Genomic DNA, 24,270 nt, shown 5'->3' with positions numbered 1-24,270 from the left:
TCTCTCAAGACTTGTCATATTTCAATTATGAAGTTTCTAGTTTATTTATTTATATCCCACCTCATTCTACAAAGTATTCAAGACACTTAATGGAGATGATTTAGTGAGAAGGAAGGAGCGAGAGGAGGACGGAGGGAGAGGGGAGAGAAGCCATCCATACAGTCGCCCCTTTGCCACTCTGTACTTCACCCACTCACACTCCCCTCCAAAAGTTTAATCTGTGCAAGTTATTTAATCAGATATTCCTAATTTTCATCTATGGAGGCTTTAATTTACATTGAGTCCATCATTACTCTTAACTCTCTGATGGCAAAAACAATTGACCTGATGGTATTTAAAACCTTTCTCTCCCACTATCCAGGGCCAAATGAGCACTGGATTGCCCTAGATTAAGAAAAGAGGAGCTCTATAAAGCAGTAGTCATTTAAAAGTAAAGAGTAAAACTTGTGCTCTTAAACAGCATTAAGCTGACAATGGAATAAATGACTAGGCTTTTAAAATTTTATCAATCCTGAAAAATGCATATCTTTCAGGTAAATTAACAACAGCTGTATCTTTGGCATAGGGGTCTTTCCTTACAAATACATACTTGTCACAATTCAGTATCATGAATTAAATACTTGTACCAAGTTATAGTTACAAATATTCAAGCATATTAGTCTAAATAAACTGACAGCTCCTTCACTTTTATTAAAATTTACCTGGGCTGGTTGTTCTACCTCTAAACAGATACTCACACACTATACTTGAAATGTCTCATTTAGCTAAGTGTTCCGGTTCAAATTCTTCCACTCACTATGCCAACCCCTTTACTCCTCTTTGCTTCAGTTTTTTCCACGATAGCACAACCTCATTAACCATGTTCATTAATAGTCTCTATGAGTAAAATCCTTGGATTCGTAAGGCAATTGAAATTCAACAGTTGAAAACTCCATGGCATCTTTCAGTATTAAGGGGATGAGTTTCTATAAGTATTTAAGCACAGCACGTAAAATACAGATTTTAAAATACCCAATCCCGGAAAGACCCAGTTAGCATCAATTAGCGTCTAGGTATACATATTCTTAAGGGGTAAAAATAAGGTGGTGAGCCTCCATGTTCTCCCATTGTCGCCTCCGTCATTTGAGAGACTCTCCAGTAATTTCAGTTGCCCCCGTGAAACCTGTGAAAGAGCTCTCTCACTTGATGTAGATTGCCCTTTGATCCCGTTTATTCTTGAGAGTGCTATGGTTGTTGTGCAAACTAAAAGCTGAAGAGAATGCTGAGGGCTGGGCTTTGCACCGTACATCCCAGGCTATGGAAAGAAGGGCAGGAATGCTCTGAACTCTCACATTCCATTAATAGCTAGCCATCTATGGACTCACCTGACCCAGAGAGCATCCAGGTGCTGAGTATTTAAGCAGTGAATAGAAGGTGCAGCCTGGCTCAGCACAGACTTTCAACCCTCTAAGCTGGGCCTATGATCTCCGAGAACTGCTTCAAATAAAAATCAGTTCCCTCTGTACTCTAAGGAGAGTAGTTAATCTTTATCGTGACAACTTAAGGCCGTGGACAGATTGAATGGCATCGCTGAGAGCTCCGTTTCCTTAGCACAGCTTGTCTTCCTGGTTGGCCATGGGTCGTTAACCCTTCCTAGGGATCTGGAGCATGCAGCCCTTAGAGGGCTTGGAGCATTGTTCACTTTTTAATTACTGATGTTCAAATGAACTTCAAAATCAGCAACAGAAATTTTAGCTTCAAGGAAACTATATTTTTAGAAAATTAGAGCAATAATGTATCCAACTGAATAATTATTCAAGGTAAAATTATATAGAATATTATCTTTTTCCACTTATAATCAGGAATATTTTTCTAGAACTTTTCTAGCACTCCTTCTTTCTCCTCCTTCTAATTGAATTTTTGGATACCTTTGGATAGAGCAAAGTTCAACATACCCGCATTTTTCTTCTCCACAATAGGGCAGTTAATTATCCACCTCCCTCTTCCCCAAACAAAATAAATGAACACATAAGTCAAAACGTATAATTCAGTGACTGATTCCTAGAGTGCCTATCCAAAAAAAGAGCCTAATTATGATGAGGTACATTACCCTCTAGAGGGGAAGATATGCCAAATAGAATTCTAACAGCACAAGGAAAATTTCGTGCAACTGAAATTTGGGAGAAATTTTCTGAGTGGTCAATAGATGTGTAAGAGATGCAAAACAGTGATTAGTTTGCTAACTATTTAATTAAAATGTATTTTATACCTAGGTATGCTGGGTTTTTTTCCTCAAGCCCTAGACTAAAGTTTTTCAAATTTTGTATAACTTTCTTAGTCCTAACTTCTAGAAGTTTTCCCATCTGCCCCAAAAGGATCATGAGTCATACTTTTAGACACTGCCACCAAACTTGTTCAGGTATGTGTATAACTGATCCTCTGTAAATATCCCAGAGGCTATAAGAGCTAAACAGAAACAGACAGTGATTCCAATCTTCTTCTAGCTGGAAGATTTAAATAATACAAAAACATTCACCCATAGAACATCCAGCCAAGGTGCCCAGATCTTAATCATCTTTGGCTCTAGTCTGAATAATCCTCTAAATAACACAGCATAGGCAAGGCAGTGCAATCATGGTGTGTATCCGCATACTGCTAATTCCTTTTGCACTTGTCTGTACCACGCAGTTTAGCACTTTATTACATGTTGGCTTGTTATCCAGCTGTTCCATGTGTGTGTCTTTTCTTTCAAAATACATTCAGAGATGCTGAAGAAGCATGGCTTCGGTTTAAACACCTCTGTATTCCATACAGTCCTTAGCATGGTGTAGTGCACACAACAGAGGAGTTTATACTTGTTGATTATATGTTCTTTTAGAAATTTCTTGGGTAAAACACCTCTTAGAAAAAGTGTCAAGACTTGATATTTCTGCCAAGGTTGTTCACAAGAAGGTAGATTAGTACCCAGCAAAATTACTTGGCTTGTTTTTCCTTTATAATTAGATCAAAATCACCTACTGTTCCAAAGATCACAAATCTATTAGAATTCAATAGTTGCCAGGATCAATTTGATAAAGTCACTAATACTTATATAGCCACTTCGTGTGAAGTTCATAAATAGATAACAACCTATATAATTTTTAGCAGTATTATATCCCAATATCAGCTTTATCAACAAAAGCAATCCAACTTTTAAACAATATATTCCTAGTTAATAGAACCTTTTAATATGCAGGTTAAGATGTTAGTCAAATTAGATCTTCCAAAATGAAATAAGTATATATGTGAATACACACACACACACGCACACACGCACACATATACACAAAGAGCTTTTATTTATTTATTAGAATTCTCTTAACCTAGAGTATAAACATATTCTGCTGTTCTAGATTTTGCTTCTGAAATGAAATATCATGTATATATATAAATAAAAAGCCATGAAACCAAAAATACATGAAACCATCATGTATTTAGTAAATTAAGTGCCACAATAATTTACATTTTACATAAGATATACAAATATATACATTCAGTTTTTATTTAAAAATACCATACCAATGAGGCACGTGATTGCCTGTGTGCATGTTTTTGTTCTTGGGTACTTATGGAACATGATTAACTTACAGATCATTGGGACAATTTCTCGGTGGCTCCAGTCTCCCTCCTGTTTGCACATAGCTTAAAACATCAAGGTTAGAATGAGCTGGATAAGGCTGATGACCAAGAGTTAAAATTTCCCAAATCAAAATTCCAAAAGACCTAAATATATTAAAGAGTTTGCTTTAATTATACATATTAGAAACATCATGTTTACAGTAGTTTTTCCAACATAATTATTCCTGGGGCTATCAGAGTCTACTTTGTGATTGGCATTTTTGGCCCCATAAAAGGCAAATGGGAGACTTAAAAGCAAGTTGACCTCAAGAAAAAGAGAACAAGCAACTGCATACTAGCAACACTTCAAAGGTGATAGGAAGGCTTAGTGGGGGCACAAACACACACACACACACACACACACACGCACACTGTGCTCCTCTTCCCTGGCTGAATCTGCACTGCGGACCTCCATTACCTATGACTTCCATAGCTTCATTATGCAAACACACTAGGGGTGAGCAAGAAAGCATTTCACCTTTCTTCCTGAGTTTGAGTGCTAGTAAATGTGGAGAGGGAAGGCATGAATATAAACTGACAACACTGAAGACCGACTTTATTTCATCCCCAGTTTTGCAGAGGTCCAGTCCAGCTTAAAAGTTATTGGATGAATCTTTACATTTTGAGCAGCTCTAATCAAAAGTTTGGGGTCAACAAGCAGAAATGAGGGGTTCTATTCAAATAATAAAGAGCTCTCCAAACCTCCCTCATGTCCTAATCGTTCTGAGATCCATGATTTAAATTTTGTGTATAAATTAATGACCAAACATCCCAAAATAGTAGGCATTTGGACACATACTTGGACATTAATTCATAGGCACCAATTCCTATTAGTCATGGCCTCTGCACTTGTGGAGAGTAGTGAGCTATCTGAAATAAATGGATCTATTCCACACACACCAGTAAGGTAACGGATCAAAACTAATTGGAGGGAGAGGTATAAACTGTTGAGACCCAAGAATAGCCCTTCCTTGCCCACCAGCTTTCACTTTAGCTTGAGGCAAATCACTTAACCTCTGTGGTCTTATGTTTTCTCACGTAAAAAACAAGACTAGATGACCTTTTAAGATCCCTTCTGGCTCGGGCATTGGATGGTTCTGCCCACGTTTCTCTGTGTCCTGTTAAGCTCACCATACATCAGACTGAGTAGTGAAGATTCCATCCATCAAACTTTCTGGAGCCATCCACCGAACAGGGAGCAGGCCTTCTCCTCTCTTTCTATAGTAATCATTTTTATAGATGTCCCTCGCGAGTCCAAAGTCCCCAATCTTCACTATCCGTAATGGACTAGTGTAGTCTTTTACAGAGACAAGGCAATTCCGAGCTGCTAGATCCCTATGGCAGAAGCTATACTTTAATAATAATACTAATAATAATAAAATTCCAGAGATCAGACAAGTAACACTAGGAGGTCTGTAGAGAAGAGAGATTTTAACAGAAACTATTGCTATTTTGAAGGAATGAAAATGTTAATTATCTTGTATATTCTACCCAAACTACAGGTGATTATTGTGCCAATCTTCATAAGAACTCTTTATCCAGAAGGTCACTGTACCTGTGAATGAAGTGCATCTGCTCCAAGTAGACACAGCCTTTTGAAATATCTACACAAAGGTCTACAAGGTCAACCAAGGTGAGTAAAGGACCGTGAAACTGTAAGAAATAAAAGAAAAATTACAGGCACTTTTCCAGTTTGCACAAAATATATATGTATATTTTTGGCCACATATATTTGCATGTACACACACATATATATGACATTTTAAAGGAATTTTTAGTTATGGTAAAAGAATTCCAACAAAGAGGAAAAGAACTACATTTATATGCTTTCTACCAAAATATACATAAATAAGACTCTCTTTAGTAAGCAGAAGCAATATAGAATCTTTATTGGCAAGATCTCAGGGTGTTAGATCAAACAGACTAGTTTAAAACCTAGTTCTGCTACTTACAAGCTGTGTGAACTTGCTCACATTGCTTAATTCACTAAGCAATTTTCTCATATGTAAAATGGGAACAATAATACTAACTGTGTCAGATCTGAGATAAGCTATGTAATCTAGCTGGGACATAACAGGCACTTAATAAATAGTAGCTGTTCTCATTAGCAGTAATGATGATAGTTTAATCAGTTTAATTATTGGCCCAATGTCACGCTATAATGTCAGTCATGACAATGGGCTTGTTCTCCATATGGGCCCCATAGAAATTGTTAGCAATACTCTATTTCAAGGTCACAGATTACTCCTCTCATCTAAGAGAGCCAGCACAAATATACAGTTGAGCCTGTACTGGCTGCGATGATTTCTACATGAACAAAGCCAGTTGAAGTTTTTATTAGTACCATATGGAAAAAATTCAAAGTTCCTTCCTGGAGGCTCTATTCATATACTGTCTGTCCCTTACCATTTCCCTGCAATTACCCTGTTTCAAGCCTTTATCATCCCTGTCTGATGCTTCCCAAACTTCCCATGTCTCCAGCCTCCTGTGTTTTAATTAGCTCACTTTGTTGTGACCCACTGCCTGTAGAGTCTATTACAGATTCCTGAGCACAGCCTCCATGGCAGCCCCAGGCTGCACCAGCCTCTCTTTACATCCATTTATTTTCCATAGATTCTCCTCTCACAATCTGTGCTTTGGTCACACTGGGCCATTTGCAGTTCCTTATACCTGCTCTGCATTTCTCAACCTCTCTTCATTATTCCTTCTATCATTCCTGGAATGCCCTCCGTATTCTTGATTTCCATCCACATCCTTCAATGAGCATCTCAAAGGATTCACAACCTTGAAATCCCTTGATTCCTCATAGATGGGTGCTCTTAAATGCTGTTCCCTCTGACTCCCCTGACAAGCTCATGTCTTGTCCCAAAAAGTAGGAAGAATCCTGAATTCTGGGACTCAACATTGCCATGGTCCCACTCAACCACACCTATGTCTTAAAACTAAACTCAGTCTTACTCCCAAGAATCAATCCCTTGCAGCCCTGTTCAGGTCCACTAGATGCGCGTCTCACAGCCTTGTGTCTGAGTCCCTGCCTTGTGTCTCAGCTGGTTCATTGGTTCCTCTGTGAATGGAATCCTGCTTTGCCCTTGGCAAAACCTACTCTACTCTTGAAGACATTCTTCGCAGAGAATCCTACTCCTGCACTTCAGTCTGGTGGCTAGTGCCCTGTTCCTTGCTGACAGATTTTCAAATGCTGCCTGCCTGTTTGAATCTCTAATTGTAACTTGCTCCTAATAGCCCCTGTGACAACCTATTGGAACATTTCATTACCCCATGTCGGGCCTCCTTAACCCCAGATGCTGTCCTCGGCTACCACCTGTCTTCTCTTGCCAAACCCTCCAGACATATTGAACCTCCATCTCTGTCCATCCCTAGTCAAAGCCTTTTATATAACTCATATCAGTGTAGTTTCAGAAACTGCTCTATCTCGCACCTTGGTTGTGTCCCAAACAGAAGACCTCCTCCGTGAAGCCTTCTCTCATCTCCCCAGTTGGAAATCATCTCTCTCTCCTCTGTGCTTCAGCAGTGTATTCTCTACTCCATTCTAATGGGCCTTCCCTCTTTCTACCTTAAATGATTCATTCATATGTGACTTACCCACCCTGCCACGTGGCAGGGCCCTTGAAAGCAAGAGCCACATCCTCCACTGTCGTAAAATAAATACCCGGCAGAAATTTCATGAAGTGAATTGTGTCTGGCTGTGTAGTTGTATTATTTTGATAGATAGGGTTTTTTGTTCCCTTTTTCTATCTTACTACAATCTTGGAATATCAAAGCTAAAAGAAGCCGAAAAAGTTTTGGATTCAGTGTTCCATTTTACGATGCAGAAACTGAGTCCTAAAAATGAAGGACCAGACTAAGGTTTATAAACCCAGTTGCAGTCAATCCTTATGCATTCAACCCAACAAAACAGTCTCAGAGTGGGGATGGGGAGAAGGGTGCTTGTAGCACTCTCTGTGGAGAGGCGGCTGGCCCCGTGTGACCTTCGACTGATGGGGGCGTAGAGCCCGTGGCCCTCCGCTGTGGACCCCGCACCTTGATTCTGGCACTCAGCACCTAAGGGCACCCTGTCCGATAAGGTCAGGGCAAGAGAGACAATCATGGACGCTGCCTTGATAGCCAGCAGGAAAGGCAGTGGAAGAACTGAAGTGCACTTGAGAACCAGTCGTCAGAACCACTAGGACACTGGCTGAATAAGAGTAGTTTGGGAAAAGCAGCTCTGTGAGTTCTTTTAGTCCACCTTCATTGTCTCTTCTCTCGCCCACAAAAAACTAAAAAAAAAAATCTACAGAGGCACTTTCTTGTTAAAGATGAGGAATTGAATTTATGCATTTTAGTTTTATTCTCTCCCCAAACCTTACTAAAATGACATTATAGAGGAAATGTTGTGATCTCAAGAGGATAAACAGATCAGGAGAATAGATAGAGCGCAAGGAAACATTTTTGGAGGAAGGAAAGCAGGTGGAGGTGTGGTCATTTAGCAGAGCCAAGAGAGATGAAAGCTGGCTGCCTGCAGAGGGAGAAGACAAGAATTAAGTGATGTTTTTCGCTATAGAACCCCATAAACCCTCTGGAATTCGAGGTAGCAAGTATCTCTGAATGCAGGGTTGAGGGGCAGGACTGAAAGCAAGGTGAATATTTAAAAGTTTGTTTTAAGAGTTAAGTAGACCCTAGATCCCCACCCCACAGCAGCAGCAGGCTTTCCTCTGCTAAACCCACACACACACATACACACACACACACACACACACACACACACACACACACACAGAACCAGAGCAACTCCAAGTTCAAAGATACCAGTCATACTAAGGCGCTGTGCTAAAAATGGAGAAGGGAATTAAATGAGAATCCTCATCCTGAGCCTTGAGACCTCCAGCCCTCCTCCCCGACTCGACTCCCTGACTGAGGCTCAGGCGTTTATTGCCCAGGCAGGAGACCAGCAGATTCCTCTCTGGGGAAACTGGCATATGCCAGGGAAGACATCCAGGTGCTGTCATCAGGCGACCCCAGCGGAACATCAGGGTCCCCCCTGACAACCAAAAGGAAGCTGCCACAGACATAGGCTCCAATTCTTAGGTCTCCCTATTAAATATGAAGACCAGTCACAAATTACAAAACATTTGAGAAAAGCTTCTCATATTACAAACAGATCCCAGAACAATGAGGCAAAAAGGAAGTCAAGACAATGCAGGAAGCAAATTAACACTTAAAAAAAACTATGATTAGTATCCTAGGAAAGATAAAAGAAGACTTTGCATGTATGGAAAAATCAGAATACTATTTTAAGAGGCAGTCAAAATATAAGAATGAGTCTATGGAAAATTAAATTTTTAAATTCTATTAAAAAATTAAGGAAATATACCAGAAATTCTGAGAGCAAAAATACAAAGAGTAGAAAATAAGAGAAAACAGCTAATAAAAGAAAAGGATACAACAAAGGTGACCATTATCCAACTACTAGGATTCCTAGAACAAGGAAATAAAGGGAACAAAGAGTTTTCTTTATTACCAAAGAAATAATATTAAAAAATCCCAGAACTAAAAGGGATGATTTTCCAAGCTGAGTGTCCAGATGAGTAAAATGTACCACAGATAAGAAGCAGTTCCTGGGACTTCCCTGTGGTGGTGCAGTGGTTAAGAATCTGCCTGCAAATGCAGAGGACACGGGTTTGAGCCCTGATCCAGGAAGATCCCACATGCACAGAGCAACTAAGCCCGTGTGCCACAACTACTGAGCCTGCACTCTAGAGCCTGCAAGCCACAATTACTGAGCCCACACGCCACAACTACTGAAGCCCGCGTGCCTAGCACCTGTGCTCCGCAGCAAAGAGAAGCCACTGCAATGAGAAGCCTGCACACTGCAATGAAGAGTAGCCCCAGCTTGCAGCAACTAGAGAAAGCCTGCACGCAGCAACAAAGACCCAACGCAGCTAAAACTAAATAAATAAATTTATAAAGAAAAGAAAAAAAAAGAAGTTCCTAAAATTTTCCAAAGAGAGGACAAAAAGCAAGTCACTGATCATATGTCCAGGAATCAGAATGGCATAAAACATTTTAAAGGCAATTGTAGGAGCTAGAAAACAAAGATGCAGGAATTTTATTTTTGAGGACAAGGGATTTTCAACCTAGAATCCAGCCAAATTATTAATCAAGTGTGGGGCGGGAGGGAAGAACAGTTCCTCAAAATGAAAAAAAAAAAAGATTTTTGCCTTGCATGCTTTCTCTTTTCTAAAACAGGACAAAGAAGCCATGGAATTGAGGAAATAAAGGTCCAACATGGAAATTACCAAGGTACATGTGAAGGAAACCCCTAGGGTAACAGCTCTGTAGAGACCAGAGGACAAGCGCCTGTATCAACTCTAGGAGAGAAGTGTCCAGGAAAAATACAGTGAGGAGCTGGATTATCTCATATATATACCCATATTGTGAGAAGGGTTACAATTCTGTCAGTTTAGGAATATAGAAACCTAAACGAGTGGGGGGGGCATTTATTAAACTACTCAAGAGAAGAACCACAATCATAGTATTTGAGTAACTTAGCAAATAATAATTAAATAGACATAGTAACATAAACTTGCAATATTGATTCATCTGCAAATTGGGGTAACTGTCAGAGGATGGGGAAAGCAGAGTTTTTCTGCATGTAGAGCTGGTGGGGTCAGGCTGGTACGTGACTAAGAGCTTAAATCCTTGCCTCTTGCAGTAGGCAGTCAATAGATCTCCCCCAAGGTTGAAAACTCACTTATACTGCAGCAGTATAAGCAGAGCGTTTAGGAAAGTGGAGGTAAACACCAGAAGGAATGAGCAGAGGCCTGGGATGTGGGGATGAGATAGAGCACAGGACTTCTGTTTTTCACCATAAACCTTGTCATATGTTTCAGTTTTTTAGCTATATAATGTATACTTCAATAGAAATAATAGAAATAGAAATAAATAGAAATAGAAATTTATTTCAATAGAAATAAAACCCGTAATTTTTAAAACTACACATTTAAATTTTAGTTACTTGTTTTGTCTCAGGTGTTTCTCACCTGAGACCTAAAAGCAGGTTCCCACAGGTGCTGAGACCCCCGGCCCTCATTCCCCACACGTGCCACAGTATTTACACCGTCCACTGTGCTGGATGCTGCTCTAGGCACTGCGGACATGGAGAGGATGGATCGGGGCTGCATTTTGTTAGCAGGACCCTAGAGTGGACGGGACCTATTAGCATGGTTGTAGGAAAAGAAAAGTAAGGAACCAGATGGATGGCATGAAGGAGGATGCATGAAATCAAGAGCTCTGTTTTGGCCAAAGTTTGAGACGCCTGTGAAAATCCACACAGAAAAGTCAGCTGGGAGAGATGTAAGACTAAGGGCTGGAAATTTCAATTTGGGACAGAAAGGCAGATAGATTAAGTACAGAGAAACTCCACACATTCTCTGTTCTTCAGAAACCATGATTCTGGCAGGGAGGGACCTATTTTTCCATTAGATACTAAGAGCAGGCTCAGATAGCCAGAAAGTGCGAGACATTAGCCCAGGGTTCTAGTTTGACTAATCCAACATGAAGGAAATGTAAGAATTTTTTTGACAGAAGTCTTCTAAGTTTCTACCATCAGCCCAAACTGCAGCCTATTGAATTTAAAGGAAAGTAAGATGAACTTATAGGTCATCTGCATTACATAACCATTACATAACCAATACCCCATTTCCTACCGATGTCATCCGGGCTTTACGCAAATAGGTAAGAAGGTCTCCTCCTTCCATCAGTTCCAGGATGATGTACTGGGGCTCATTCAGCAGACAAACTCCAAGCTGCTTCAGAATGTTGGGATGATTAAACTTACTAAAAGGCGAAAAGAGACAGGCAGGATAACATGACAACGACAAAAATCTAGTGAGGATCTTTATGGAATAGAACAATTCTTTATTTCTGGTTTCCTTCAAAACCCTGATTTTTTTTTTTCCTCTTAATAAATGAAAGCCTCCTTTTCCAAGAACCCGGCTGCATGCCTGCCTTACAGAGGTAATATTGCAACCCCTAGTGGCCAAGGCATGTGGATAGAACAGAGGGAGTTTTAGAAGAAGTTATATTTATATTAAGCATTTTATGTTCTGGAAAAGAAAGTAATTTTAACTAATGTCCTTCTTTGAAAAATATTTTAGAACATCATGTTTTTGGTCATGACAAATATGAAATACTCTCTCCCTTTCAGAGAAACAATTCAGACATTCAGGTTTGGCTACAAATGTTTGCTCAAGAGGTCAAAGCAAATAAGCCCCAATCTAACAATCAGAACCCACAACTTGGGACCCAATCAACCACTGCCTCAGGGTGTATTAAGATGTATTTGAGTAGTTTTCATGACCATCAGCTAATTCTAACCTTGAAGACAAGTTTACTAAGACCAGGGATATTCTCATTGACATCACTGTGCTTAAGAGAACTCTCCCTTACTTGGTCTACTTGACCCATTATCACACATTTAGAAGAACATAAGCATATTTAAAGCTGAACAGCTTCAGAAATCCCCTGCAAGACATGCTTTTTATTGAAGGTAAAAGAAAGGACTGCCTGAGCACTGCTTGTGACCAGGCTCAGAAGACTGGGTTCTATAGAATACTTGTCACTCCAGACATATTTCCTTTTAAACTTCAGCCATGTTTATTTTGGGCATGATCTGTTATGTCAGGTCATTTTGAATGTTAAAAATCCACCAATCAGATGTAAGAGCTTCCTACCCATACCAAGGGAAAATTATTTTAGAGCTGCCCTGATACCTCATCAGGTGTGCCTCCTTCAGGAATTCAATCTTCTCCTGGTCTGTGGCGCCCTTCTTCAAAGTCTGTGCAATGTAAAAACAAGCCAGGAATCAGTATAGCAGACATTTCCGTGAGCTCAGTGGGTTAATGGAGACAATCTTAGTTTTGTTTTGTAATATGCACCCTTATCATAAAAAACTGTGTTCTCCAATTCTCCAGCCTCCCTTGCAAACAGGGCTGGTCATATGACTCAGTACTCATCAAAGAGATGTAAGGGGGAAACTGCTGAGGGGGAGAGAAGCTTGTGCAGAACTTTTACTTTCCTGAACATATACATCTAACACTATCCTTCCCCCTCTCCATGTCCTGAATGAAGATGTGATGCTTGATTCTTTGGCAACCATCTTGGGACCATGAGGCACCATACATGTACAAAGCTGAGAGAATTTCAGATATACTGGCTCTGGCCTGACACAGTACTACACCAAAGCCAGAAGTCAACTTGTTATCTAAGAGAAAGAAACACTTGTTTAAACCAGTTGAGGTTAGAGTATGTGAAAGACTGTTAAATGCTATGAATTGGAAGTGGAGAAAATTTTGCCAACTTCTCTGGCTGTATAGCCCACTCTCAAAGCAATAAATTCCTAACAAGCAGTGATCAGGATATTATTCAATTACATAAAAGATTCATCATCCTTTGATCAAAAGAAAGTTTTATAAAAATATGAGAGTGTATCCAGGGCTTCCTTAAAACGACATCATCAAATACACCATGATGAATAATTGTGTAGTCCAGGGGTCAGCAAACTACAGCCTGTGGACCAACTCCAGCCTGTTACTTATTTTTGTACAGCTTATGATCTGAAAATAGTTGTTACATTTTTATTAGTTGTTATTTTATTTTTTCCAGGTTTATTTTTTTTAACATCTTTATTGGAGTATAATTGCTTTACAATGGTGTTAGTTTCTGCTTTATAACAAAGTGAATCAGTTATACATATACATATGTTCCCATATCTCTTCCCTCTTGCGTCTCCCTCCCTCCCACCCTCCCTATCCCACCCCTCCAGGTGGTCACAAAGCACCAAGCTGATCTCCCTGTGCTATGCGGCTGCTTCCCACTAGCTATCTACCTTACGTTTGGCAGTGTGTATATGTCCATGCCTCTCTCTCGCTTTGTCACAGCTCACCCTTCCCCCTCCCCATATCCTCAAGTCCATTCTCTAGTAGGTCTGTGTCTTTATTCCTGTCTTACCCCTAGGTTCTTCATGACATTTTTTTTTGTTAGATTCCATATATATGTATTAGCATATGGTATTTGTTTTTCTCCTTCTGACTTACTTCACTCTGTATGACAGACTCTAGGTCTATCCACCTCACTACAAATAACTCAATTTCATTTCTTTTTATGGCGGAGTAATATCCCATTGTATATATGTGCCACATCGTCTTTATCCATTCATCTGTTGACAGACACTTAGGTTGCTTCCATGTCCTGGCTATTGTAAACAGAGCTGCAGTGAACATTGTGGTACATGACTCTTTTTGAATTATGGTTTTCTCAGGGTATATGCCCAGTAGTGGGATTGCTTTTTCCAGCTTTACTGAGGTATAATTAACTTGTTACATTTTTAAATGGTTGGAAAAAGTTATAAAAAAGAAGAGTATTTCATAACACATGAAAATTATATAAAATTTAAATTTCCGTTTTCATAGATAAAGTTTTACTGGAACACAACCACACCCATTCATTCACATATTGACTATGGCTGATTTCACACTGCAATGGCAGAGTTGCGTAGTTGCAACTGACACCATCTAGCCAGCAAGCCTAAAATATTTACTATCTGCCCTAGCACCTAGCACCCCAGTTCTCTTATGGTATATTTGAAGGGAAAGACTGTCTGCCAGATCTTAGCTAATTAGTAACCTCAGAGGTAACTGTTAATAACAGAATTTATGTAGGAAATGGGGGGGAAATGTGATTTCTGTAGCCATGGACAGGTTTCTACCTTCTCCCAGTTATCTTTTCCATCAAGAACACTCCTCTTTTATCATAGTTGTATCCATGTAAGTCCCTGTAAATATGTTGACATAACAAGTCAAGGAGTTAAAAGATCAGCATTACCTTCACTGCTACTTTGGTTTCTGCACTTCCGACTCCTAAGATGTCTACCGCTGTCCCTTCATACACTTCTCCAAAGGCCCCACTTCCCAACAAGAGACGCAGAGTCAGTTTTTCCCGAGGGAAGGCAGGAAGACTGTCAATCTCCTCTTGGGTTGGAAGCGTACTGGAAAATAACAATATTTTTGGTCTCCCAAAATGCATATGGTTTACGAGTGGGTGTTGGTGTTAGTGTTTGAGAGAGAAAAAGTATGAGAAAGAGGAAGAGAAATCTTATGGTTTTGCAACACTGCAGTGCATTCAACGTGACATAGTGATGTGTCTGTTCCTATTCCTTTCCTATTCCACCATCCAGAATATTCCTTCTCTCTTCCAAAACCCAGACAGAACATGTTACTTCACTTCTAGGCACCTTCATTTTGATAGCATGCCTGTGTGTGCACTGCCTCAAGGCTTCTTACTGTAGTTTGTTTCGTTAAAGTTACCAGTTATTAATTTCTTCGGGTCACCAATTTGTGTAAAAAGCTATTGCAAATTAGTAATAAATACAGCTGGGCTTATGATCTCAAAAGCTTTTGCTTTACTTCATACACCTGATCTCTCATGTAAAACAAAATTTACTATGACCACAAAATTACTCCATGTCCATCAGGTTAACTTTTAGAAAGTCAAGCTTCTCACTTGGAATATCATGAGGGGAAGGAAATCCATCTGCATTAAAAATGCTTTGAGATTTTAAAAGAGAATCTTGAATATCAGATATGGTGTGTATTTTCTCCAGGAAAAGTCACCTCTGAAAAGCTGATTTAGGTCACCTCTGTGTCTACTTCACATCCTGTGTTCTTATGTCTTTAAATAAATTTCTAGAAGCAAGGCCAATGGCTATATAATCCTTTTTGCATGGAACATAACATAGTGTCTTGTACAATGAGACATTTAAATATTTTCTTTAATTATGATGATAATGGAAGTTCAAACCTCATCTATTTTAGAGAAGTTTTGTAGGCAATCACCATAGAATTTCTGAAAACAGAATAAAATTGACTTAATAGCACACACAAGAGACCTTGGAATTCTTCTCTTCCAGTTGAATCAATCATGTTACCATCTACTCCCTTCCACGTAGTAGTTATCTCCTTGTTTTACTGACTTTCAAACTATGTGATAAGACACTAGAAAACAACTAATTTTTGTTTATTTTTCTTAGGATAGGATAACAACATAATTTGCCATCCATCCCAGGTCACATTTGAGAGTGAAAGGGGATGTTACTTTTGAATATGCCAGAATAATATGGGCATAAAGCAGGACAGTCCTGGGTAACGTGGCATGCATGGGCACTCTCTTTAGAGTTGCCCTCTCTCCATCTAGGTGCCCCGTAATGCCGGCCCAGGTTACATACTGTATCGCATAGCAGGCATTCGCCAGTCCTACTCCAGCGGCCAGACCTCGAAGGTCAGCCAACTCTTTGTCTTCATTTATGAGACCCGTCAGCCCTTCCTTGGGAGTTTTTTGATTCTTTAATCTTCTGTGCCAGACTATAAAGACAAAAGATCATAATTTACAAAATAAAACATTGCTTTCTTTTTCTTTAGGAAATGCTAACAATACATTTTTAAAGTTTATACTGAAGAACACTATTGATAGAATAACAGAATTTGATTGACAAAATATGCCCATAATAGAATAACTAAATCCAGGTACAAAGCCATATAAAAACACATAACTTATACCACATCACATTTTATCTCACTTCTCAGAGTAAATTTTAATATATTTCTTATTGCTATTATAAACAAGTTGAAGCAACTTAATATCAGAACTTATTTCTCAAAATCACCCATAAACTAGAATCAAAATAAACCAAAACAAACGTGCATAATAATTATTAGTGAACAAATTCATTTCTGAATCCAGATATGTCCAGGTTATACTCCTCAGCAGACCTGAGGAATGCTTTCAATATAATGGCATGCTTTATTTTAAAATGCAGAGTACAAGAGTGTATATTCATTGTTTTTCATAATACACGTACTCAAATACATAGAAAAATTATTAGAATGAAATCTACCAAGTGTTAGCAGTGATCCTCCCTAGCTGTGGGATCATGGGCGATTTGTATTGTCTTCTTCATATAATGGGCAAATATTATTTTTATAATCATGAAACATAGTAATATCTTTTGAAGATTAAAATACAATTATATCATTAAGATCGCCCATCAATACTAGAATATTGGCTCAGAAGTTGAAAACAGCAAGGATGCTCTGTGAGATGATGATTAAAATTTGAACTTTATTCCATAGTAGCTTCAGTACCCAACAGGTGAGAGTTTTATGCAAGTGAAATTCTGTCTGAGGGACCACACAACAGGGAGAGATCTTAAGTACCTTTGCTAATGCAATTCTTCAAACCTGAAATGCTCTTACCATCCCTCTTCATTTTTAAAGGCCCAGAATGAGGCCGCACATCCTCAGGGATGCCTTCCGAGACCTCTGCAACCTCTGTTGATCTCTCATCTCTGAACTTCTAAGACCAACTGTGGCTCTCAGTCAGCATGGCTATGTCACTGTCTTCTACATTTCCTATTTTCTTTTATTGCTGTTTAACACATATCCTGCTATTTATCTTTTCGTACAGGTATGTCTTACCTCCCCCATTAAATGGCAAGCTCCTGAGATCAGCAATTGTATTTTACAGTTTATTTTCCTTTGCTCCCAGCGTCAGGCTCATGCTGCACAGTAGATATAACCACTCACCAAAGTGAAAGCTGTCGATGCTTATTTTAAAACCCTTGCTTCAATTTTGTATTTATAAGTATGACTGATGAGAGCCCTCTGCACAATACAAATTTTTAAACAATTGCTGTTTTCATTATTTGAATAATTCAATCTTTTCTCATGCGCTCGCATAATCCTACCGGTAAAACCGCATACACTGCTACTAAAAGCAAAAGAACCAAATTAGCTTACCTATACTCAAAAATCTGTGAGTTCCAAGTACAATAAAGACCTTTAAGTCCTGCGAAAGTCAGATATCCATAGGATGTCTTGAAAGCACAATAGCTTGTCTGAAATTATCTCATGTTCATCCACTAGAGTTATGGGTTTAAACAATGGTGATGTACAAGTAGGCAGGCAAAGGTCAGATGAAGGACTCTTCATGTAATACTCCTTCCCAGTAGGAAAGCAGACAGTCAAGCCTATATGCCAACTGCCAAATATACTGCAGTCATATGCATAATTCTGGAGGGGGCTGGCTTAGTGGCACAAACATCAGCTGTGCAATACTTAGACTCCTTGGAACCACAGTTTAAAATCCTGGCAGGGTCAGCTGAAATATTTAGCTTTCCAAGTTAGCTGAAGAAATAACATATTCCATATATTGTCTGGTGTGGAATCTTTGAAGAGAAATCTCAATTCAAGTTTCAATGTGCTCTCTAATAGCTTATGACTCCAATCAGTTTGGGGAAGAATATAGATTTAGAACACTTAGTAAAATATTGGCTTTCTTTATCCTGAGAGTTCAACTTTATGTTTGTAACTTTTCCTTAAACTTTCCCCTATTTTTGAAAAAAAAAAAAGAAACTACTGTTTCCTGAACATGCGCTTGAGTGTTCTCTTCTGGTAAATATCATGTCTTTTTTTGTAATGTTTCAGCATGTCAGGGACTCATACGTTAATAATGACAGGGTGACCATATATCTTATAATCCAAACCAGAACATTTTGGGGATAATGATTATGCTGAAACAATAAGAATGAAGCAGGATGTATGATCCACTATGGTAACCCCATAGGTCCAATATTTAATCATCCTTTTGGGAGTTGTCACTGTATTTTCTCATCATTAAATCTTGAGAAAAAAAAAAAAGACTTTTAAGACCAATACATTAGTATAAAATGAGTGGTGGGAAATAGCTAGCTTCCTATCTATCTAACCTAATTCTTCTGCTTTCCTGGTCATTTACAAATGAGCAGGGATTTGAAACAAGCAGGCCAGACATCTGCAAGAGAGAGTATTGAATGCTATAAGGCAGAAATGGATCTTTTGCAAGAGGCCCTGCTCATTCTAGACCAGGCTGTCTGCCTGGAGACCTAAACTATCCCGACCAATGATTGTCACTGGTTTCCCTATAAAAAAAAACAATTTTTTTAGACCCAGAGTCATTTTTCTTTTATTTATTTCAAACTATAAGTCACAAAACACTTGTTAGATAGCCAATCTGTAATACTGTTTTAAGGAAGGCTAAAGTTGGTGACTTTGCAAGTAGTTTTATCTAAAGTATACTGTGAAGTGTAAATACAGATTTATTTTTCATAAAAGTTACCCCAGATTAGAAAAAAAAATTCACAGGAGTTAGTGGTTATTGAAGTATAGCCAAAGGTAATATTGTGACCTTTATAAATTTATTTCATGTGAAAAATTAAATCAACTCAGAGATTAAATCAAGTAATATGATCAAATAAATAGTTTATTACCTATATTTCTAAATCTACTATACTTACCAAAGGTCAATAGGATTGTAACAACCAGAAATATTCCAATTATAGTAGTAAGTATAAAGCTTGTTTCTGATATCCAAAAACCATCTAATAAAATAAATGAGAAAAAGAAATTAATTCAAAGAGTAAAACTAGATTGTCTCAGTGATATGCCAGATATGCAGAGTTAGCTCCTATTGGGTTTTTTGCAAGCCACTTGTTAAACCATCGGTAGCTTGAAATCAATCATGGTGAGAGTATTTACACCATGAGAAATCAAAATCAAGGTTTTCTTCTTATTTTTTTTTCTTTTCCAATGATCTGGTTTACCAATACATCATTGGGATATACCCACCCCGTCTTCTACTTTAAAATGGCTGAGGAAACATGTATAATCTTTTTAGCGAATTTGGGACAAAGAAGTCTCAGTCTTCACGCACTATATGGTTGGGAGTATTATTTCTTCTATAACATGTTCATGTACATTTAATTCCATGAGTACTGAACTGAGGAATATAAACATGATAACATGGTACCTGCTCTTAGATAGTTTCATTGAGCAGAGGAGACAAACATGTGGACCAGAGCTGGCAAACTATGGCATGCAGGCCACATCTGGCCACAGCAGCCTGATTTTGTACTATTCATGAACTAAGAATAATTTTTACATTTTAAAAATATTATTTGAAGGAGTTCCCTGGTGGCACAGTGGTTAAGAATCCGCCTGCCAATGCAGGGGACACGGGTTCAAGCCCTATTTCAGGAAGATCCCACATGCCACAGAGCCAGTAAGCCCGTGAGCCACAACTACTGAAGCCCGTGCACCTAGATCCCATGCTCCACAACAAGAGAAGCCACCACAATGCGAAGCCCGAGCACCGCAACAAAGGGTAGCCCCCCACTCACCACAACTAGAGAAAGCCCGCACGCAGCAACGAAGACCCAACACAGCCAAAAATAAATAAATTAATTTAAAAATATATATATATATTATTTGGAAAAAAAAAAGAGGATGCTACAGAGATCATTGAATGTAGGCCGGAAAGCCTAAAATATTTACTATTTGGTTCTTTGCAGAAAAGGATTACTGAGCTCTTCTCCAGATAACTAACTATAATGCAAATAAGAATGATGTCAGTTTTGTATAGAATAATGGGCTGTGTGTGTATAAAATGCAATAGCTCATTTTGCCTAAGGAGCAGCAGTTAAGCATCACAATGGGTTCATTTAAAGTTAGGCCTTCAGGCTCCCTGACTTCAGACTATACTACAAAGCTACAGTAATCAAGACAGTATGGTCCTGGAACAAAAACAGAAATATAGCTCAATGGAACAGTATAGAAAGCCCAGAGATAAACCCATGCACATATGGTCACCTTATCTTTGATAAAGGAGGCAAGAATATACAGTGGAGAAAAGACAGCCTCTTCAATAAGTGGTGCTGGGAAAACTGGGCAGCTACATGTCAAAGAATGAAATTAGAACACTCCCTAACACCATACACAAAAATAAACTCAAAATGGATTAAAGACCTAAATGTAAGGCCAGACACCATCAAATCTTAGAGGAAAATATAGGCAGAACACTCTATGACATAAATCACAGCAAGATCCTTTTTGACCCATGTCCTGGAGGAATGGAAATAAAAACAAAAATAAACAAATGGGACCTAATGAAACTTCAAAGCTTTTGCACAGCAAAGGAAACCATAAACAAGACGAAAAGACAACCCTCAGAATGGGAGAAAATATTTGCAAATGAAGCAACTGACAAAGGATTAATCTCCAAAACATACCAGCAACTCATGCAGCTCAATATCAAAAAAAACAAACAACCCAATCCAAAAATGGGCAGAAGACCTAAATAGACATTTCTCCAAAGAAGATATACAGATTGCCAACAAACACATGAAAGAATGTTCAACATCATTAATCATTAGAGAAATGCAAATCAAAACTACAATGAGATATCATCTCCCACCGGTCAGAATGGCCATCATCAAAAAATCTAGAAACAATAAATGCTGGAGAGGGTGTGGAGAAAAGGGAACCCTCTTGCACTGTTGGTGGGAATGTAAATTGATACAGCCACTATGGAGAACAGTGTGGAGGTTCCTTAAAAAACTACAAATAGAACTACCATACGACCCAGCAATCCCACTACTGGGCATATACCCTGAGAAAAACATAATTCAAAAAGAGTCATGTACCAGAATGTTCATTGCAGCTCTATTTACAATAGCCAGAACATGGAAGCAACCTAAGTGTCCATCAACAGATGAATGGATAAAGAAGATGTGGCACATATATACAATGGAATATTACTCAGCCATAAAAAGAAATGAAACTGAGTTATTTGTAGTGAGGTGGATGGATCTAGAGACTGTCATACAGAGTGAAGTAAGTCAGAAAGAGAAAAACAAATACTGTATGCTAACACATATATATGGAACCTAAAAAAGAAAAAACAATGTCATGAAGAACCTAGGGGCAAGACGGGAATAAAGATGCAGACCTACTAGAGAATGGACTTGAGGATATGGGGAGGGGGAAGGGTAAGCTGTGACAAAGTGAGACAGTGGCATGGACATATATACACTACCAAACGTAAAATAGATAGCTAATGGGAAGCAGCCGCATAGCACAGGGAGATCAGTTCGGTGCTTTGTGACCACCTAGAGGGGTGGGATAGGAAGGGTGGGAGGGAGTGAGATGCAAGAGGGAAGAGATTTGGGGACATATGTATATGTATAACTGATTCACTTTGTTATAAAGCAGAAAGTAACACACCATTGTAAAGCAATTATACTCCAATAAAGATGTTAATAAAAAATATTTTTAAATAATAATAAAATAAAGTTAGGCCTTGAAGGATGAGAAGAAGTTCAGTTGACAGAAAGTGAGAGAAAGGAAATCCCAGCTAAGGACAAGTGGTAGGTGGTACAAGCCTGCATTCTAGGCTGAGGGAAACAAAGGCTGAGGACCCAGTGTCATGAAAGTTTTTTACCAGTCTGACATGGCTACAGCATAAGGATAAATATCAGGAAAGATGAACCACAATCGGAGGGCAAGTCCCGAAAGGCCTTAAATGCCGCAGAAAGGTTTGTACTTGATTCTGAAGGCAGTGAATGGAGAGCCATTTCAAGCATTTCAGAGAGCAGTGAAGTGATCCAGATTGTGCTTCAGCTGGATTAACTGTCAGCGGTAGGATTAAGCCAAGAGCACAGGCTAGACATGGTAGCTTAAATTAGGAAAGTCAAAGTAGGAATAGGAAGAAGCAAACTCATTAGACAGAAATCAAGATAATAAAAGCAACAGAACTTGGTGGCCGAATAGAGGGGAAAATCCTACATGGTACTGAGATTTCTAGCCTATGTGATTAGAAAGGTAATGTGTTATGAACAAAAATAGGCTACCCAGTGGAAGATACAGATATCGGGAAGTAGAGTTTCAGGCCTGTTGTGTAGCAGATGAGAGTACCAGGAACAGAATAATAAAGCTGGATAAAAACCAGACTGTGGACAACCTTGGAAATCCATCTAGGAACATGGACTTGATGTGGTGGGCACTAACGATTAGCTGATTGTCGCTGAGGAGAAAAAGGACATGCCGATCTTGATGTTTTAGGAAGATCACATCAGATGAAATGAATAGTTCAATATTTTCAATGATAGATTTGTGAAGTTATACATTCACCCAATTTAATGCTAAGAATTCACTTATCTTTACCTCTGAACCTTTGTGTAATAAGTTAGTATATAGACAGACATGATAACATACCTCCAACGAATATAATATCCTCACTGATTCCACTATATTCACCAAAACCCAGATTATTTACAGCTACTACTCTGAACTGAAATGTTCCTTTCAGGTTTTTGGGCTTCCATGTGCAAATGCTACTGCATGAGCCATTAAATGCCATCTTCCACATTAAATTCTGGTTCTGTGAATTCTTTGAAGTGCCCTTACTGCAAAAGAAAGAGCAAAGTTATAAATATAGGAAATATACAAGAGAATATATGTGTTATTTCTAGGTGCTCATATATCATTTAATGACAGAACTCCAAAGCGTCTCCTGTTGCACACTTTGCCCTTGATTTCATTCCTCTCACATGGTTTGGCTACAGCACATAGCAGAGTCTTATAAAGTCATCCCAGCAGTGCCTGGAGCCAACCAACTCAGCCCATCTGGAAAATTACGAATAATCAATGGCCAAGAGAAAACTGATGATCCTCTTCTTACTACTAGGGTGTGCAAACCTTCCTCAGAATTCCAAACACATAAGACAATTATTTCATACTTTTTAACTGGGAATTTTTTATTTTTCTTAATTTTTGGTGTCTTATGCTACCTGTCATTTACTGATACCATATCTGGATAAAATACAGAACATAAAATTGAAAAGGAAAATAAAATAGTTCAGCTACCAAAGTTATCATTGTATCTGAGATTCCAAGGTTCATTGCTTCCACTTATATTGGCCTACACTACCTCAATGTCAATCCTCATTATTCTTCATAACGAAACATGGGAAGAGAACAAGAGCTGGGTTCGAAAGACATAACTGAAATTACTTTTAACAGAACCACAGACTGAAGGCAAGTTCAAGGCCTTCCAATTATGTCTTTTCTGACAACGAACTTTTCAAATCTGAAACTTCTCAGACCACAGCCGTTTTAGGACTTAGTACCAACCCACAGTAACCTTGAGGATAAGTAATGGAAGCCAGTTCTGCTCCCACTAACTGAGTGGTTGTCCTGAAAGAGCACCAAGGACAGCAAGGGCTGAGCCTCTGAGGGACAGGGAATGAGCAAGGGCAGCAAGGATGGTCACAACTGTGACCAGGAGCTAAGTGACCTCAGGACCATCCTAAGTAAAGCTGCAGGACACAGTGATTTTGTACATTGTGTGAAGTCTCACGTTGGGCATTGGCAATTTCATCGTTCAACCCAAACAACGCTGATCCAAGAGAAAGAGACCCTTAAAAATGTATAAAGGGCCTCTTCTCGGATATTGGCCACTCAGGAAGAGAAGGAAGAATGCTTCCGTTGTTGAGCACCTTCTATTTACAACACACCGTACTGGGGCTTTTCATATGTTGTTTCATTTCATTGAATCTTCTCAACAACCTAAAGAGGTAGATATCATCATCCCATTTTACAAATGAGAAAACTTAAGTTTAAGAAAGCAATAAAGCAAGGATTTAAACATGGTCTGTGTACTGGGTTGAATAATTCCCCCCAAAATTCATGCCGCCCAGACCTTGTGAATGTG

At 38.9% G+C, this 24,270-nt stretch overlaps 2 protein-coding genes across 3 annotated transcripts in view; one reads left to right on the top strand and one right to left on the bottom strand.

Annotated features, from left to right (window-relative positions):
• The window catches only part of DCBLD1 (discoidin, CUB and LCCL domain containing 1), a 246,495-nt gene that overhangs the window by 29,259 nt on the left and 192,966 nt on the right, over window positions 1–24,270 (top strand). For both annotated transcript variants that reach the window (XM_067702268.1, XM_067702267.1), the window contains exon 2: window positions 5,139–5,269. The gene's annotated coding sequence lies outside the window, so the exon portion shown is untranslated. The remainder of the gene's footprint in view (window positions 1–5,138; window positions 5,270–24,270) is intronic.
• The window catches only part of ROS1 (ROS proto-oncogene 1, receptor tyrosine kinase), a 90,373-nt gene that overhangs the window by 14,878 nt on the left and 51,225 nt on the right, over window positions 1–24,270 (bottom strand). Inside the window, 9 exon segments of the mRNA XM_067702895.1 lie at window positions 3,607–3,741; window positions 4,768–4,971; window positions 5,192–5,289; window positions 11,340–11,469; window positions 12,405–12,469; window positions 14,515–14,677; window positions 15,914–16,049; window positions 19,019–19,102; window positions 22,773–22,963. Of these exon segments, the coding sequence (XP_067558996.1) occupies window positions 3,607–3,741; window positions 4,768–4,971; window positions 5,192–5,289; window positions 11,340–11,469; window positions 12,405–12,469; window positions 14,515–14,677; window positions 15,914–16,049; window positions 19,019–19,102; window positions 22,773–22,963 (1,206 nt within the window).

Source organism: Pseudorca crassidens, chromosome 13 (genome assembly GCF_039906515.1).
Source record: "Pseudorca crassidens isolate mPseCra1 chromosome 13, mPseCra1.hap1, whole genome shotgun sequence".
NCBI lineage: Eukaryota > Metazoa > Chordata > Mammalia > Artiodactyla > Delphinidae > Pseudorca > Pseudorca crassidens.
The sequence above is the reverse complement of the archived record's forward strand: the minus strand, read 5'-3'. Positions and strand labels throughout refer to the sequence as shown.